Source organism: Octodon degus, unplaced genomic scaffold, assembly GCF_000260255.1.
Source record: "Octodon degus isolate 3935 unplaced genomic scaffold, OctDeg1.0 scaffold00034, whole genome shotgun sequence".
Lineage (NCBI taxonomy): Eukaryota > Metazoa > Chordata > Mammalia > Rodentia > Octodontidae > Octodon > Octodon degus.
In genome coordinates, this window is record NW_004524610.1 from 11,979,112 (window position 1) to 11,996,403 (window position 17,292).

The following is a 17,292-nucleotide window of genomic DNA, read 5'->3' on the forward strand; positions in this document are numbered from 1 at the left end:
AAAAAAAAAAAAGAAAGAAAATCAACCAAGGCATTGAAAGCAAAAAATAGCTTTAACAAAGGTCATAGAGTACTTAAAGACAGAATCAGGATTCAAAAGTAGAATTTTAGAAATTCCAGGGATGAATGATCCTCTTTGGAACATACCTGCATCATCTGTATTTATATATCTATATCTATGCCTATACCTCTAACTATATCATCTATATCTATATCTATATCTATCATGTGTGCCTATACCTATATATTACTCCTCTATTAATAGATATGTTTGGTAAGTAACAGCACCACTTATTATTTTGGAAGCAGACACTTGCCATCACTACGATCCCTCCCAGAGATTCTAAGCTTCTTAGAACTCATTTAGAATCAAGCAATAAATATGATTGCCATTAGGTTTTCAGTCTGAAGTGTTTGCAATATTTTAATTTGGAAAATTATTTTATTAGCCCCTTGGTTCACCTCTGAAGCATAAGTTACTATTGAGTGGACCTTTAGGATTCTTGTCCTCAAAACCTCGGAGCCAGGTTCTACTTCTCTAATAAAGAATCACCTGCAGAGTTCATGCACGAGAAGGAACAGAAAAGCATGTAGTGGTAGCTGAATAACATTAAGCACCAAAACAAAATAGCACGCCAACACTGGTGTTCTCGATTCTGCTTTCATGGGAACTAAGTTAATTGCTATTTATAAATACCTCCCACCTGAAAAAGTCACACCAGAAATTAGTTTAACTCACGTGAGGGTACTACATGCCAAGCCATACTCAGGGATTCTGAACATGTAGACATCAAACTTGCCTACAGGAAGATGAGGTCTTGATTTTCTGTACTCTTATTCCTCCTCTTGCAAGAAAAGGGAAAAAAGGTATCCAGTAGTGGCATGCCATCCATGTGAATAAATATCCTTAAAAGACAGATCTTAAGCACTGAGAGAAAGACTAACTAAAATTCTTTTTCATCCAGTAGCTCAGAGGATTAAAGCACCTGCAAGCAGGTGCAGGGGCTAGCAGTCGGATCCCCCTGCCTGCCATGCCTGCCCCACCCCCCGGGGCACGCTGAGACAAGTAATTGAGACTAGGTGTGGTGGCATGGGCCTGTAATCCCAGCACTTGGGAGGCTGTAAACAGGAGAATCACTACGAGTCCAATCTAGTAGTGAGACCCTGAAAATTGACCCTTCCTTAAAATACAGGAAAAAAAAAATGCTCATTCGTAAAAGGAATGGCAATACTCATATCTCTTACTTTATAGTGCCCCATTTTTCCCAGAGAGTATGTGTTTTGCTTTTTAAACCCATTTGCTATTCATATAATAAGAATTAGACTGATTCCTCTTAACTTAATCTTGGATTAAGAAGCATTTTAATCAGCATCAAAGCTGTATATCACAAATGCGCAGTTTCTCAATTTCTTGGCAAAGACTTTGAAAACATTTTTAAATTCTATTCAGCATGAAACCTGCATGTGTATAAAACCATATTTTATGACTTATTCGATTAGATCCATGTTTAATTGTGTATTCTATGTATTTTATTATGAGTACAGAACATTTACACAATAATTAATGTAGCCTGTAACAAAAGTGCCCATGGAATGTTCCATCCAAGCATACGGAAATAAAAAACAAACAGCTGCTGCAGGGACCTTGCTCTTGATCTTGGGCCTGAGAACACAAAGCACTTTGGAGAGCTTGGCCGCTGCCCGCGCTAACATCTGTTGAGATTGCCTTGTTTAAACTCAATGTTTTATTGTTGCCGATCACAAAGCAGCAAGTTGTTCTTTAAGTCAGAAAACTTAAAGGAACCATCAAGTATTAATTTATTGTATGGGTTGTTAACTTTTTAAGTACATACTGTATCATTGTCTGTGTGATGAATGTTGAGCGAGGCTATTTGCAGCATGTTTATGGTCTTATGAAGCCACAAATGGATCTCAATGTTTATAAAAGGGGAAACATCCATTCTTCGCACTTCAAATTTGGTCTGCCTAACGACTTTTGCTGAATCGCTTACATGGCTATTTTTCAAAAACAGTAAAGGCGTTTGACCTGATCCAACCCTGAAAATTCTATTTGCTCAGAGTTATAACTGAGTATATGGAAAATGTAACTAGGCCTAAATGTAACTAGGTTCCCAGAGGTCAGAACACTTATGTTGGAGATGTGCTGAGTTTGTTCATGTGAACTGGGAATTCACCAAGTACTCACTTGGCAAACTCATATTGGCCTCTCTGTTTCTTCCTATGTCTTTCACAATTACTTCACTCTTTCTGCCAATCAAAACATTACAATAAATATGTCCTGCATCCAAGAAGCATTGCATAAGGACAGCTGCAATGGCTTCAGGCAAAGGAAACAAATGAGAAAGAAAGAAGGCCAAAACGGGGCAAGGGAGGAAGGGAGGAGGAATGAAGGCAGAAATAATATTTATCAAGGTTTCCTTCTTTTTATCCTAGGGAGTTCATACTCTGATCTTTGGCCTTCAGAACAAACATTTCTGTAATCTAAGATGTCTGATTAACAGACAGCTCCTAGTCTATTTTCTGTGGGTTATAAATGCTACAACTGTAAGATCTCTATGTGCATTCTAGCCCTTGTATCCTTCTCCCTTCTCTTACCTATGCTTTCTTCTAATTTTTGTCAGGCTTTGAGAGAATCAAGAGCTCTACTTTGAATGTTACATATGTACAGAGGAGAACAACAAAACCTTGACATGCAGAGCTGTTTCTATGTAGACAGCTCCATGAAGGGATGCATGCACAGTCACTTGTGTGGGAGCGACGCCCTCCCAGAGTTCAAATTTCTGAGGCTTCCGAATTTAGAAAGATGACTTGCTTACCTGTTTGTGGGACTACATGTGTATTGGCAGATGGGTTTAATTGATCTTGAGCCGTAGTACATAGACTTCTCCTCATTTGATTTTACTATAACTCTCCTGAAATATTTGCTCTGCTAAGCAAAAGCGAATATTAGGTTTTACGCTCCATTTAGTGGGCTCACAGGGACGGTAGTCTGACATCAGAGTGCCACATGTTCCAGACCTGTTTTATGGAAAGGATTTCCTCTCCAGATACATCACCCGCATGGGGTCACGCCTCATGTCACCCCTCAATGCATGCTTTTCTGAGATTGGGAGAAACCAGGATAGAACACAAGCTACTGCATACTAAATATTTTTGGAAGACTTAATTTTCTGAATTACCTTTAACCTCTTCCTCTCATGAGGGAAAACTTTGCTGCCTCATTAAATCTTTAATGCAATGCGTGCTATGCCCGCTGTAATGTGATGTGTGACATTAGGTTACACATTGGATGGTAACGATAACGTTACTTGCGAACAAGCTGCTTCTTTCCCCTGCAGGTAGAATTAAAACAGGTACTAATGGGAAACAGCTACTTGTGCTGTTCTTTCTTAATGAGTTGAAGCTGGAGATGAGACAAGGAAGCACGCGGCCTTCAAACATCTCCAGGAACGGATGGACTTTGCAGGAAGAGAAAAATTCCTTCTCAGCCTGCCATCAGATTTCCCCAGAAGAGAATTTCTCTTGGTAACAGAGAAAGAGGTGAAAGGCTGAGTCTCTGAGAGCTCAGAAGGAATGAGCTAAATTCACTATCTCTTCATATTGAAAGGGAAAACAACTTTTATCTCTGGTGAATTTTCTCTAATTCATGCAGGAAACAGAATAATTGTGTCAAAGTGAACTGAACCTGCACCTCTATTTGTGGAAATCCATATTTCTCTAGAAAACAGCATAATAACATGGTAGTCCTTAAATATCAGGAGAAAATGAAATGCTTTATTTGGGGCACATACAATCTGTATAAAATTTTAGGAATCAATATTGTTCCAAAAATGGACTAATTTGAAAGTCTCAGAGGTAAAATTTATAGTGTGTCATCAGAGACAAAAATTGCTGAAAATTAACGTTCTAAACCATCCAAGTAACTTAAAATATCATGCTCTGTTTTGCTAGACGTTTTAATGTGTGCTAGTCAATGAGCTTGTTGATGCAGAGTTTTACCATTTCTACCAGTCTGGAAGGCTGCCCCTCTGATGCTTAGTGTGGAGGCCACTCCTTGTGAGACTTTGTAACTATCACTGAATAGATTTTCTTTGTAGGTCCTCTGACTGGGAAGACACCATCCAGACAAATAAAGAGAAAGAGCAGTCAATGGTCAGAGACATATAGGAATGAAATTTCCAATGAGAAAAATAATTGAAGAAAATCTAAATACCAAAATGGAAGTTATAAAAAGATCTAGATCAGAATTTTCAGAAATTTCTGATTTTGTTGTATTCGTAATGTCTGTATAATTTTAGAAAAATTAAGTACCTGGGGGCATACAACTTAGTTCATGCAATGTTTTGCTGGATATGGTCTCACTGGCTGGTAATCTAAGCAACTTGGGAGGCTGAGATGTAGGACAATAAGTTCCAGTCAGTAAGGCTTTGTTTTAAAATCAAGAGTAAAAATAGCTGTGGATATAGTGGTCAAGGGTACTGAGGTTTAACCTTCATTAGAAAAGAAAAAGTTTTAATGACTTACAAATCATTCAAAAATATCACTCACATAAATTCAAAGACAATAATATAATTTATTTCCTTTGAAAATAATCAGAGTTAATTTACTGATAGATGATACTCAGTGTTGGCAGTCCAGCCATTCTTTAGGTAGTGGGAGACTGCAAAATCCCCAAGGGTATCAAAAATCTATGGATACCCAAGTCTCTTAGATAACATAGCAGCATATTTTCATATAATCTATTTTAAATCAACTCTAGATTACTTATATTGCTTAATGCAATGCAAATGTTATGCAAATAGTTACTTACTGTTTGTTTGGGGAATAATGACAAAAACAAAGTGTGTGCATGTTCAATATAGACACAATTAAAAAAAAATATTTAGAGCTAGTCAAATAGCTCAGCAGATTAAAGTGCCTGCAAGCAGGTGCAGGGGCCGGAGGTTCAGTCCTCGAGCCTGCCATGCTGGCCCCACCCCCAGGGTGTGCTGAGACAGCAATTGAGACTGGGAATGGTGGCACATGACTGTAATCCCAGCTCTTGGGAAGCTGTAAATAGGTGGATCGCGAGTCCGATCTAGTAGTGAGACCCTGAACACCCTATAGACCCTTCCCTCAAAATACAAAAAAAAAAAAAAAAAAAAAAAAAAAAAAAAAGGAAAAAAATTGATAGGAGATTGGATGAAATCTGCAGAGCTGGAGCCCTCAGACGCAGGGCACTGACAGAATACTATGTTTTAAATTTGCGGATCAAATCATCTACTGCCACCCGTAGTTCCTGCTCCACAGTGGTTTTGTGCTGCACTTGCCTTTTACAGCATTCTATAACCTTTGCATCACTGTAAACTTTGCTTGGCACAAAGATGTAGCTGAAAATACAATTTTAGAAAGCCTAGCTCAACATTATAAGAACAGCCTTTCAAAAGGAATATAGAATTATCTAATGTTAAATTGTGAATTACTTTGAGCTTCTACATTTTCCAATAGTAATTCAGTGTTCTGTTTGCCGCAAATGATTGCCATGTGCCCCTGTACCTTTGTGAATTCATGCAGTGCCACAGGGCACTTGTGCACCCAAATTGTGATCAGCGCTAGATAGAACCCAGAGAGTGGACAAGCTGCACAGAAATTTGAAAAATATTGTAGATCTCAGACAAGAGATTCATTAGGGAAGAGAAACCACAGAAGCAATACTTGGTGGAGCGTCTCTCAACAAGACGATGTGGTCAGAACAATGAATGTAGAAGCTAGATGAACAACTACTATGATGCAGCAGTGGAAATGGATACTAGATGCAAAGCACTTCAAGAGACCAGGCTGGCTTGACAAATCTGATACAAATGACAAAGAGAAAACATTAGTGTAATGCATATAAAGGTTCCAATTTAAAATAAGGAAGAAAACATTTGGTTTTCTCCAGTCGTTGCAGTTGAGAAGACAATTATGTTCAGCTCCTGAAAAGATTTGGATAATGAGACACGAGTATGTTGGCTACTTGAGACATGGGTGGACAGTCACTATAGTTTCTAGCTCTTACAGATTCAGTTGTGTTCTCTCAAAGCTCACATGTTGAAGCCTTAAACTCTATGACCTTAGAATATGTCTATTTGGAAATCAGACTTTTAAAGAAGTAACTAGAGAGAGCACACTAACCAGAAATACTCAACGTCTCCAATTTAAAGGAGGAGGAGTTTATTTTGGATCCTCGTTTCTGAGAGTTGAGTCTGTAGTCAGCTGGCTTCTAGCAGAAACAGCATAGCAAACAGGGTGGCAGCAAATAATTTGAGTGAGTTCATTCTGCAGTTGGCATAGTGGAAAAGCATGACAGAAGAAAGCTGCTGGTTCTGTGATAACCAGCAAGCAGGGAGGTCAGAGGAGCCATAAAGAAGAATGCATAATTGTGGGTCTCCCTCAAGTGAACTGACATGTCCAACCAGCCCACTTCAGAGCACGCCGCCTGTTCTGAATGCGTGAGTGGGCTAATTCAGTGGTGATGGTAGAGCCCCCACGACCCAGCTTCCTTCCAGGAGTCCCACCTCTGAGGAACAAAATTCTCAGGGACAAACAATAATGCACAATAAAGAAAGGCCAGTCTATCTAGCAGCTGTTCATAAGGAATCTAGAAATCCACATGCAAAAGAATAAAGTTGTATCAATCACGTTATACAAAAAGAAACTCAAAGATTTGAATGAAATTTGAAAGAGCTTATAGACATGTGTTGAAATACACTGAAGATGATAAAGCTACTAGAATAGAAAGCAGGAACATGCTCCATTAGGTTACTTGGGCAAAGTTTTGGATTTGTTGTTGTTATTGCTGTTTTAATAAGACTTAAAAAGCACACACAACAAAGGCAAAAACAGATGTTGTTACACTAACCTAAGAGGTTTCTGCACAACAGAGAAGTCTAATCAATAGACAACCTTTTCAGTGGGAGAAAAAATTGCGAGCTGGCTGTATGACATGCAGTTAATATCCAAAATATAAACTCTAGTCAATGAAATAATCAATAGTAAAAATAAATAATTCAGTTAAAAACAGATGAATAATCTTAATCAAAATTGTTAAAAGAGGACATGTAAAGAGCCAGTAAGGATACAAAAAATGTCCAATACAGCTATTCATTAAAGAAAGGCAATTGAAAACTACAGCAGAGTGTATCACTCCCCCCAAATAGAATGATGACTATGAAAAAGACAGAAACAGATGTTACCGTGCATTTGCAGAAAAGGAAACTGTCATGCCTGGATGTTCAGAGTGCAAGCTAGAATAATCATTTGTGAAAATAGCAAGGAGTTTTCCTTAAAATTAAAAATAGAATTATGCTTTCATCCAGCTACCCCAGAGTAGGGTATTTATCTGAAAGGAAATCAAGATGTGGAAAAGCTGCCTGCACCCTCAGGTTTACTGCAGGCCTGTTCACAAGAGCCAAGCTATGGAACCAATTGACGAGCCCTTCAAAGACAAAGGGGTAGAGCGCAGTGCAGAACACCATGGACTCAGTCACAAAAGCCTTAAATCCCGTCATTTGTTTCACCATGGATGAAACTGGAGGATATTTATGCTAAGTGAAATAACCCAGGTACAGAGAGAGTGGTACCATAATCTCTCACTTTTGTGGAACCTAAACAAACTGATTTCATAGAGGAGGAAATGGAGCAAAGATTACCAGAGGCTGCAAAGAGCACAGGGGAGGTAAATAGAGAGGTGAGTCACTGGGCTCAAACTGAGAATCAGAGAGGAATGATGTGCTCTGTGTTTGGCTACACAGTAGACAGACTATGGCCAGCTTCTGGTATTGAATTTTCAAGGTTGTGAGAGAGAACTTGCACAGTCTTATTGTAAAAAAATGGTATCTCTGAGATATGATGGACATGCTACACAGCATATGAATACATGACACATACATGTATCTAAACATGATACTGTACTCCATATACATGTACAAGTATTATTATTCATTTAAAAATGAAAAGAGGATCGCTACTAGTTATTATATAGAGTTTAATAACGTCATTTGCAGAAACAATTTTATCTTAATGCTGTGGTAGACAACTGGATGCAGGAGATGAAACAAGAAATATTAATAAGTAGATGTTAGAATCGTTAGCTAGGTGGATGGGTAGACAAATAGAATATAAATGCATTATTTTATGTTTTAAAGTCTGCCTCAACAGTCATAGATAATCACTAGGGGAAGGAGCAAAGTCCATTGATTTTATATGCTTTGTACACATTTGATTTGATGGAGTGAGGAAAGCTGGAACCTGGAGGGGTCTGTTTATCAAACACTGCAGAAGCAGGAAGAGGGGGGAGCCAAGCAAATGTGACATCTGGATGACAAAGGAGATAAGATGGAGAAATGGTAGAGAATTTGTCATTTAGTTAGGTAAGGATGACCTGTCCTCTGAATACTCTCAGAGATTTTTCTCCCAACATTGTCCCTCGGAAGGGGTTTGTCGCCCTATAGCTGACTCACTGCAGTGTGTCCCATATAATGGTATGGACTTTTGAGGAGGACACACTCATTGGAAACAACCATAGGAAATGGTTAACATTGTGGCTTATCAAGAGATTCCTTTATAGAAATGAAAGGAAAAAAGGAAGCAACGTCATCCATCCCAGAATAAGTTATCATCCCTGCGAGTGCTGCCTCTAAATGATAAGATGACATCTTTCACAGTCTTTTTGAAAATTACAGAAATCAATACTGGGCTTAGTAGTTACAGAGATGTGATTTTTAAAAATACCCTTAGTGTAAATGAGGAAAGCAATGATTTTGATATTGTGTAATTTATACTTGTGATTCACATCAAACATCTGACCACAGTATCTATCATGCAAGTGCTTAATGTGACCTGTTAATCACATAACTTAGGAGGAAAAAATTGGAGTTACTCATAAAAAAATAGGTGATTCAAAAATTTCTAACACTGTCTAAGAATGGCTATCAGAAATTTATGAAATACTTCAGAGTAAGTCCATAAATTCCAAATAAAATGTAAGTTTGCATTATTGTTACTACTATTATTAGCTTTCCATAAACATAGTAAATTACTTTTATTCCTTAGTTCATGTTTTATATTCTCACTGACCTTAACGTAGTCCTTCTCTTTTCTATATATTTGGATTTTTTCTCCATTCTTACTTCTCACTCTTCTCTCATATTATTTATTATGTGATTTTGTATTATTTATTGTAAATAGGTATAGAAACTGTATCAGTCAATAAAATGGTATCTGCAACCATTTTTATGTCATTGATGACAATAAAACCTTGAATGTTGTACTTATACAGGGCATTTGTCCTTGATTGGCAAAGGAGGACGCTACCTTTAGTTCAAAATTCCTATATTTGACATGTATGATAATTTTAAAAACCAGCTACTATTTTTCTCTTTTTTAGAAAAGCTTATTCAAGAAATAATAACATAACTCAAATGTTAAATAATCAAAATGTATTTGGCAACTCAAAAAAATTAGGAGTGTTACAGACCTATGACCAAAAGTTCTTCCCAAACTATCTACCTCCTAGTGAATATGTTTGCTAATTTAGAAAATTCTAAATAGCTCAATCCTCTATGAAATTTTAAACCTTTTCTCTTGCTGCCATTTTAGACTTCTATTATTGAGAAAATGTCTGGCTGATTTAAACAAGCATGTTATGTGAAATTTTGGACGCTTCTCTTAATAGAACCCAAAACCTTTCATATAGATTCACCCCTCATTGCCCACAGTAATGTGAAATGCTATGGTGCAGGCAGATATTTATTATTTTTATTTGAAAAGGCATCAGAGTAGGGCCATTTCTCAATGGAGCAGGGAAATAAAAGTACTCTGAATTTCAGTTCCTTCTAGAGCACCATGTAATGAGCTCTTAGAAGACATCTCAGAGCTGCAATTCAAAATCCTGTTTAATCAGCTGTGGCAAGCCCTGCACTGTCCCTGTGGACCTCGGAACGGAATCAGGGCCCCTCCTCCTCCATCCAGTGCATCGCCGGGAACGGCTTTCTGGTCAGGGTTCTCCATGGAAGGCCACCAAGCGCAGACAGCTACAAAGCTGGGTCTCTGCATGTCTGCACAGAGCAAACAGCAGAACACAAATCTTCAGCTTTGCTTTATGAATGTCTTTATTTACAATGCTGGAGTGGATTTTTAAAAAATGAGGGACTGTAGCATTTGCATTGGGTCTGCCACTAACAGCTCTGATTTTGACTCTTGCCCTGTGAATGATCTTGCATTCCTAAATTTTTCTATTTCTACAAGGTTACCATCAATGTCAGAAAATGTAAACTTCCAAAATGCGTTGTATGGGATTTAGCAGGCTTGGTGGGAGGAAGGAATGTCCCTTAAAGAAAAGGGAATGCAACATTCATCCAAACCAAGCTTATTGATTGATTGCTCAAAGGAAACTATACTTTTCTAGGTAATTCAGCTGAATTTTAACATAAGTGTTCCTGCTAACCTTTTATTTTTCTTTGACCAAGAACCTTCCCCAGCTCAGCTTATGGTGTATGCAACACATCCTTCCAGAAGTAGGATGTCTTTGTTGACTGCATTCGGGGCCCCAGAAAGTAGGCAATCCCCCGAGATGGATAGAAATCTCCCAATTTTGACAATGATCCTTCTCTGTTCGGGAATGGTAAAGCTCAAACTACAAAATAAGATGCTGACAGGAGGGGCTCTGTTTGGTTATGTGGAATGTAACTGACTTCAGCAAGTCTGCCTAGCTGAGGAAAATAACACGGGAATTTATATTTATGTCAGACTTGCAGCTGATGAGTAAGGTTCGTGTAAAGGTTACTCCTAAAGAAATGTCAATCATCCTTACTCTGTACTCCAGCGAGTTCTGCTTCTTCCAAATACTGCCCTCTAGAACAATCAAATGGTGCTAAAATAAGTACGATGTGATTTAACAGCCCTTCTCCTGTGGCATGGAGATTATGTATCTCTTCTCTTACAGCTCTCTGCAGTAGGAGGACAGTTGACATTTACCATCTCTTACGACCTTGAAGAGGAAGAGGAAGATACGGAAAATGCCCTTCAGCTGATGGTGATCTTAGAGGTAGAGCATGGAGCACATCACAGTCACCTTATTGCAGTTTTATATCATTTAAGGGTTCTCATGCCATTTATTAAGTGGGTGGTTGGACAATAATCTATGTACTAAAAAAAGAAAATATTCCTTAGAATCTCTTAAAACATGGTTGTGCTCCACTCTTGGTTATATCTAGAAAGCTATGAATATTAATTAGCTTCTAATGATAAAGAAAGGCCGTGTGTAGGCCTGAATTTAAAGTTATTTCATGATGATCGTGTCTCCAAGAAGTAACATGAAATATATGAGCGAATGCTGATTTAGAGAGTTGTACTTTTTCCTGTCTCCCTTTGTTCCCATGTAGCTTTTATTGTCTACTTCTTTGGCAGAAGTAGATCAGAAATGGAACTCATTCTTTTATTTGTATCTTGACATCAGAGTTCTAATTTAGCTAAGGAAGATGTTCAGGACAAACTGTGTTTTGGATTTCGAAAGTCCTGGAAGTCCAAAGCCATCTCAGAGGCTTTCTCCCATTCTTCCTTATGCCTTTTCTTTCCCGTGTTGCATATTGTCCCCGGAAGGTCACATATGTTCACATGCACATGCATGCATGCATGTGTGAAATGTTTACTTAGCACGAGGCTCTTGTCCTTTGTCTGGAGCTTCTTCTTCTTCTTCTTCTTCTTCTTCTTCTTCTTCTTCTTCTTCTTCTTCTTCTTCTTCTTCTTCTTCTTCTTCTTTTGTATTTACTACAGGGTCTACAGGGTCTCACTACAGAGACTGGACTTGTAGTGATCCACCTGTGTTCAGCCTCCCAAGAGCTGGGATTACAGGAGTATGCCACCATGCCCAATCTCAATCACAGTATCAGTGTGCCCCAGGGGCAGGGCCAGCATGGCACACAGGGGATCGAACCCTGACTGCTGCATCTGCCTAAGCAGATACTTTAATTTGCTAAGATATTTGGCCACCCTGGAACCTTTCTTTAAAAAAAAAATATTTTATTTTGATGTCTGGACCATTTCATGAACACAAACCCACAACACAATCCTTTCTCAAAATGAATATTTTCCAGAATTGTATGAGTCAGTCTGGAATAGACAGATATAGATACCAATTCAGAGATGCATGTACATATTCACACATATATACACATATATGTATGTACATATATATCTACATTTATATCTTGAGAAATTATAAATCACTAATATGAATTACCTAAGAATCTCAAATGCTGTAGCTCAATCTCTAAGCCCTTTATGATACCATTGTCCCATTGTAAACATTAAATTACTGGCATTTTTCTTGTTTTTTGCTCCATATATAGTCCTTCAAAATCATAGCTTAATTAAATTTTCCTTCCCTATTGTCTATTAAAACCCACAGCTGTGACAAAATAATTGAAATTTATAATTTCTCATATGTATGTCAACTTAATCACATGTTTGTATATGTGCTGCCAAGTAGGGACAGCTGTAGTTAATGTGAGAAGCAATCTCATTCAAAACCAAGAACCTGACGCTTTGTAGTACATCTGCAGAGCCGGCCTGTAGACGAGGCTGTGCTCCCTTCACGTATGCCAGAAATATGCTGGGTGACTGGAATGGAAATGAAAAGCCTCCCGCGGAGCCCACTGGGTGGAAAACCACATACAGACTCAGATTGTTCATTCTCTCCATTCCATTCCATACATTCCATATGTTCCATTGCATTTCTTCCCAGCCCAGCCCAGCCCATCTCATCCCATCCCTTCCAGTCCATCCCATCTCACCCATCCCATCCCATCCCATCCCATCCCACCCCATCTCACCCCATCCCATCCCACCCCACCCCACCCCATCCCATCCTATTCCATCCAACGCCATCTCACCCCATCCCATCCCACCCCATCGCACCCCATCCCATCCCACCCCACCCCACCCCACCCCACCCCACCCCATCCCATCCCACCCCACCCCACCCCATCCCACCCCACCCCACCCCACCCCACCCCATCCTTTCCTATCCCATACCTTCCCTTCTCTTTCTATTCCATTCTATTTCCCTTGCGTGGCTCTGCAGTTCAGCCTTACACTCTTTCTTCCCTTTAGGGAAATGGCTTGCGAATCAGCACAGCCCAAGAGGAGGTGTACCTACAACCATCTGAAGAATATCTCAACGTCTTACCACTTAAAGAAGACTCATTTACTATCCATGGCACAAATTTCCCAGTCAGTAGAAAAGACTTCATGACAGTGCTGGCAAACCTGAGGAGAGTCCTCATTCAGATCACTTACAGCTTTGGGATGGATGCCATCTTCAGGTAACGTTGGGAACTGCACCTGCCCGTGTCCTCTCCCTTAACTTGGGGGGAACAATGCCAGTGCAGAAGAGGGAATGTAAAGGCTCTAGGTGCATGGCTTCAGATGGAAAATTACAGAAGCACTGGTTTTCTGGAAAGTTTTTTAATTAAACCTTTCAAAATGTTAAATACTCAGAATAAATATGCATGAGATCTTATTATTCTTAATAATTCCTTTGCAGTTCTGTGAAAACATGGGCTAAATAATGATTCTCACACTGAGAAATGCTATCCTGGAAAATAATTTTTTTTTTTATAATGGCTCAGATAGTGGAAAATTGAAGAGATATAATTTCAGGGTAGTTGTATTCAGAAATTTGTATGTAAAATATGTTCTCTCGGGGCCAGGGAGATAGCTCAGTGGACTAAGCACCTGCCTGGCAAGAGCTAGGACCACGTTTGATCCCTGGTACCATATGCTGGCCCTGCCCCAGGCCCACTGAGCCGGCCACCCAAACCAGGCACGGTGGTGCACCCCTGTAATCCCAGCACTGGGGAGGCTGAAACAGGAGGATCACTACGAGTACGGGCTGCATAGCAAGACCCTGCACCAAATTAAAAAACAATTTAAAAATAAATAAAATATTTTCTCTCATTAATTAGTTTCTGGCTTAAAATATAGTATGCAGGTTGCAATAAGTATTATAAGCCTCATGATTTAAATAATCACACAGCACTTTACAAAATGCTGTGAGACTGTGATGGCTAAATGATGAAAAGAAAAACTGGACCTTGAAACCCAAACTGGACTTTGAAACTCTATCGCTTATTTCTTGTGTAACCTCTGGCAGGTGATGGGTGGGTGTGGAAGTTTTAAGTATAATGTACAGTAATAACACCTACTTTCCAGGCTTGTTGTAAGAAGTATAAGTAACAATTATGTAATATACTCATTACCTACAACACTTTTAAAGGTTAGCTTCTTCTGTACTATTTTTTCACTTAAGAGAGAATTCTCTGACTTGAACCACACTTGTCCATAAAAGACAAGCTAAAATTTTCAGTTCTAACAATGATATTTTATCAGACCAAATACTAATTCTATATCTGACTGAATTATTTTCCATCTCTTTATATGCAAATGATAAATAAGAAAAGATGCAACTTCCTTTTTAAATAATATGAAGTTAGATAGTCAAGTGTTTGATCCCATGTGGACATTAATATGCACTCAATCGAAGCAATTATCTCTATTGTTGATTATTTTTCTTGCAGATGCCCCATTGTTTGCTTGTCCTACCTAGTTTATCTTTCACTTGTAATATTTTAACAAAGTACAATTACCATTACTGTTTCCCAGAGGAAGGGACTGCAGATTCATAAGCAAAATCATTGCCAAATAACACACCTCTTTTGCACGGCCAGGTCTGCTAGAAGCTGGGTTAAAGTGCTACAGAGATGAGAAACAGCACTTAGGAAGTAATTATGTTTTTTCCATTTAGTAAATAGATTGTCATGATGTTTCCACTACACAAAGAGGTGAGTCCTCTAGCTTTCAAAGTGAATGACAACCAGATTGACTAAATGTGGCCAGGGGGCTTAGTTCTTTTTGTCAGGATTGCTTCTCAAAGTAGTTAATCCAAAGACACTTCCCCTTGATTTATCTCAAACAATCTCAGTGTCTGCTCCTCTTAAAGTCATTGGCTTTATTGGAAGCCTTCTGAAATTTTCCCATACGTGAGAGATGCATCCACAGATCTAGATATGTGAGCAGAACAGATGCAGGAGGTGGCCTAGGTAGGTGGCTGCTTTCTGCCACCTACATCACTAAAGCACTGTGGTTCAAGAAGTGAAAGACAGTGTCGGATTGGAAGCTTTGGTCCACGTCAGGTGAGCTGGAAAGCAGCAGGAGACCTGAGCCGGTGAGCTTGTTATGTTTCATTTGTCTCTCATCTTCTAGTAGATGGAGTCATATTTGTAAAACGTCACTTGAATTGATTTCAGCTTTCTCTTGCACAGTAGGCTCTTGACTTGGTGTACTGTCTGTGTGCAAACACTAGTAAATTGAAGCCATCACAACAAAAAATCATGTTTATCTTTATTTAGGGGCAATTTACTTCCATCATTGTTCTCTCAGGAAATGCAGCGAGGAGCTTTCCCTGTCCTGTAGGTAGGTAGATTTGTGAAGGAGAAAAAAAATTGGGTTGCAGGTCAAGGCTTTTGATTTTTTTTTTCTCCAACTCAGCTACTTAAGTAGTTGTAAATGTAAATATGGCTTTGACCTCTTTGTAGCTCGGTAACTTCTCTAAAATAAGGATCACATTTGCCCCACCAGTTTTGACAGGTCATGGAAGAACTGAGTTCACTGTTAAGCACTGCAAATCACAAATTCGCAAGCAAATCTGAAGTGTTTCTATCTGTGCTATCTCCCATCAAGGGCTATTTATCCGAGTAATGTAATTCTTGGAGACATCTAGAATTGGTCATACATTAGTATTTGCACAATTCTGACAGTTCTTCTGACATTACTTTCCAGAATACAGAAAGATCCATTTCATAAAATTAATTTATTTCCTTCCCAGTATCTCTAGTAAGAAATAGAAAGAATGTTTATTCTTTTTTGAAACAATATAAATCAACCTAACCTAACTCTGTAAGCATGTTTCCATTCTGCAGTAGATATTATGCTAGTTCACCAAATTTCCAGTCTCTTCCTTTGAAACTATTCCCTCTTTCAACTTTCAAGGATAAATGTGACCTTCCCTGTGGCTTGCTTACCCAATGAAATGAGCACAGAAGGGCCTTCTATGCTGTTTTTGCTAGGGAGGAACATTAAAATTTGCTAGTGCATGACACTCTGGAGCTTATTGACCAACTAGACGATCAAATAACCTGGAACACTGATGGCTTCTGGAGGCCAGCTCCCCTGGCTGTTTTGATCTTCTGGTTGCTGGACACAGGATTATGTCGGAAAGTCCTCTACAGACCTGAACTACCACTGGGAATCTGGAGTTAATATCACAGCATAATTGAACTCGTCATATCTTTATCATTCCATGCTTCAAGTCTGTATTGCTTGAAAACACGTAATGTCTTTAAGGCAAAGTCTTTTCACATGACTTTTAGAGTAACTTTAGGGCTTAATATTGAAAACTGATAGAATTTATATCACAAACAATATAGAAAAATTCTTGTGAACAAAAGCAACATGGATTATAGAAATAATATTTATAGGTGTATAGTGTGCTTTTACCTTTAAAATTAATGATCCAGACATCTACATTTTAAAGAATTTCTGCTGAGAAGGACCCTATGGTTTAAGAGATATGTGCACCTCGCTTGGTATTGAGCAGCAGATGAGTGAAACAGCCCTCCTCAAGTCTCCCCACTATCTTCCATGACTTGCCAATATTGTCCAGGAAATATTGGATGCATCCCATCTGCAAACATTTACTGAATATTTCCCATGTGTATCTGTGTAAATCTCAGTCCTCTCTTCTGTAAAATGGCAGGAAAATAACATCGAACTCTCAAGATTAAACGAGATGTGAGAAAAGTGTCTACAGTAGTGGTCACACCCAACCTGCTGCCTACTATGTGCTGAGAGCAGTGGAAAGGACCAAGGCCATCCCTGGTTTTGGAGTCATACTTTGGCTTGAGTGAGGATGCAGATTCAAAGTAAATTTTACTAGGGCCTGCCAAATAGCTCAGTGGATGAAAGCACCTGCAAGCAGGCACAGGATCCAGGAGCCCGGTGTTCAATCCCCGGGCCTGCTGTGCCGGCTCCACCCTCAGGGTGCACTGTGATGGCAATTGAGACTGGGTATGGAGGCACTCGCCTGTAATCCCAGCTCACGGGAGGCTGTAAACAGGCAGATCACTATAAGTCTGATCTAGTAGTGAGACCCTGAACACCCTACAGATCCTTCCCTCAAAAAAAAAAAAAAAAA

The 17,292-nt window shown here is 39.0% G+C and overlaps 1 protein-coding gene across 1 annotated transcript in view; it reads left to right on the forward strand.

Moving 5' to 3' along the window:
• Positions 1-17,292, forward strand: part of Lama2 (laminin subunit alpha 2) — a 639,722-nt gene that overhangs the window by 358,977 nt on the left and 263,453 nt on the right. Inside the window, exons 13-14 of the mRNA XM_023714262.1 lie at positions 10,984-11,085; positions 13,152-13,363. Of these exons, the coding sequence (XP_023570030.1) occupies positions 10,984-11,085; positions 13,152-13,363 (314 nt within the window). The remainder of the gene's footprint in view (positions 1-10,983; positions 11,086-13,151; positions 13,364-17,292) is intronic.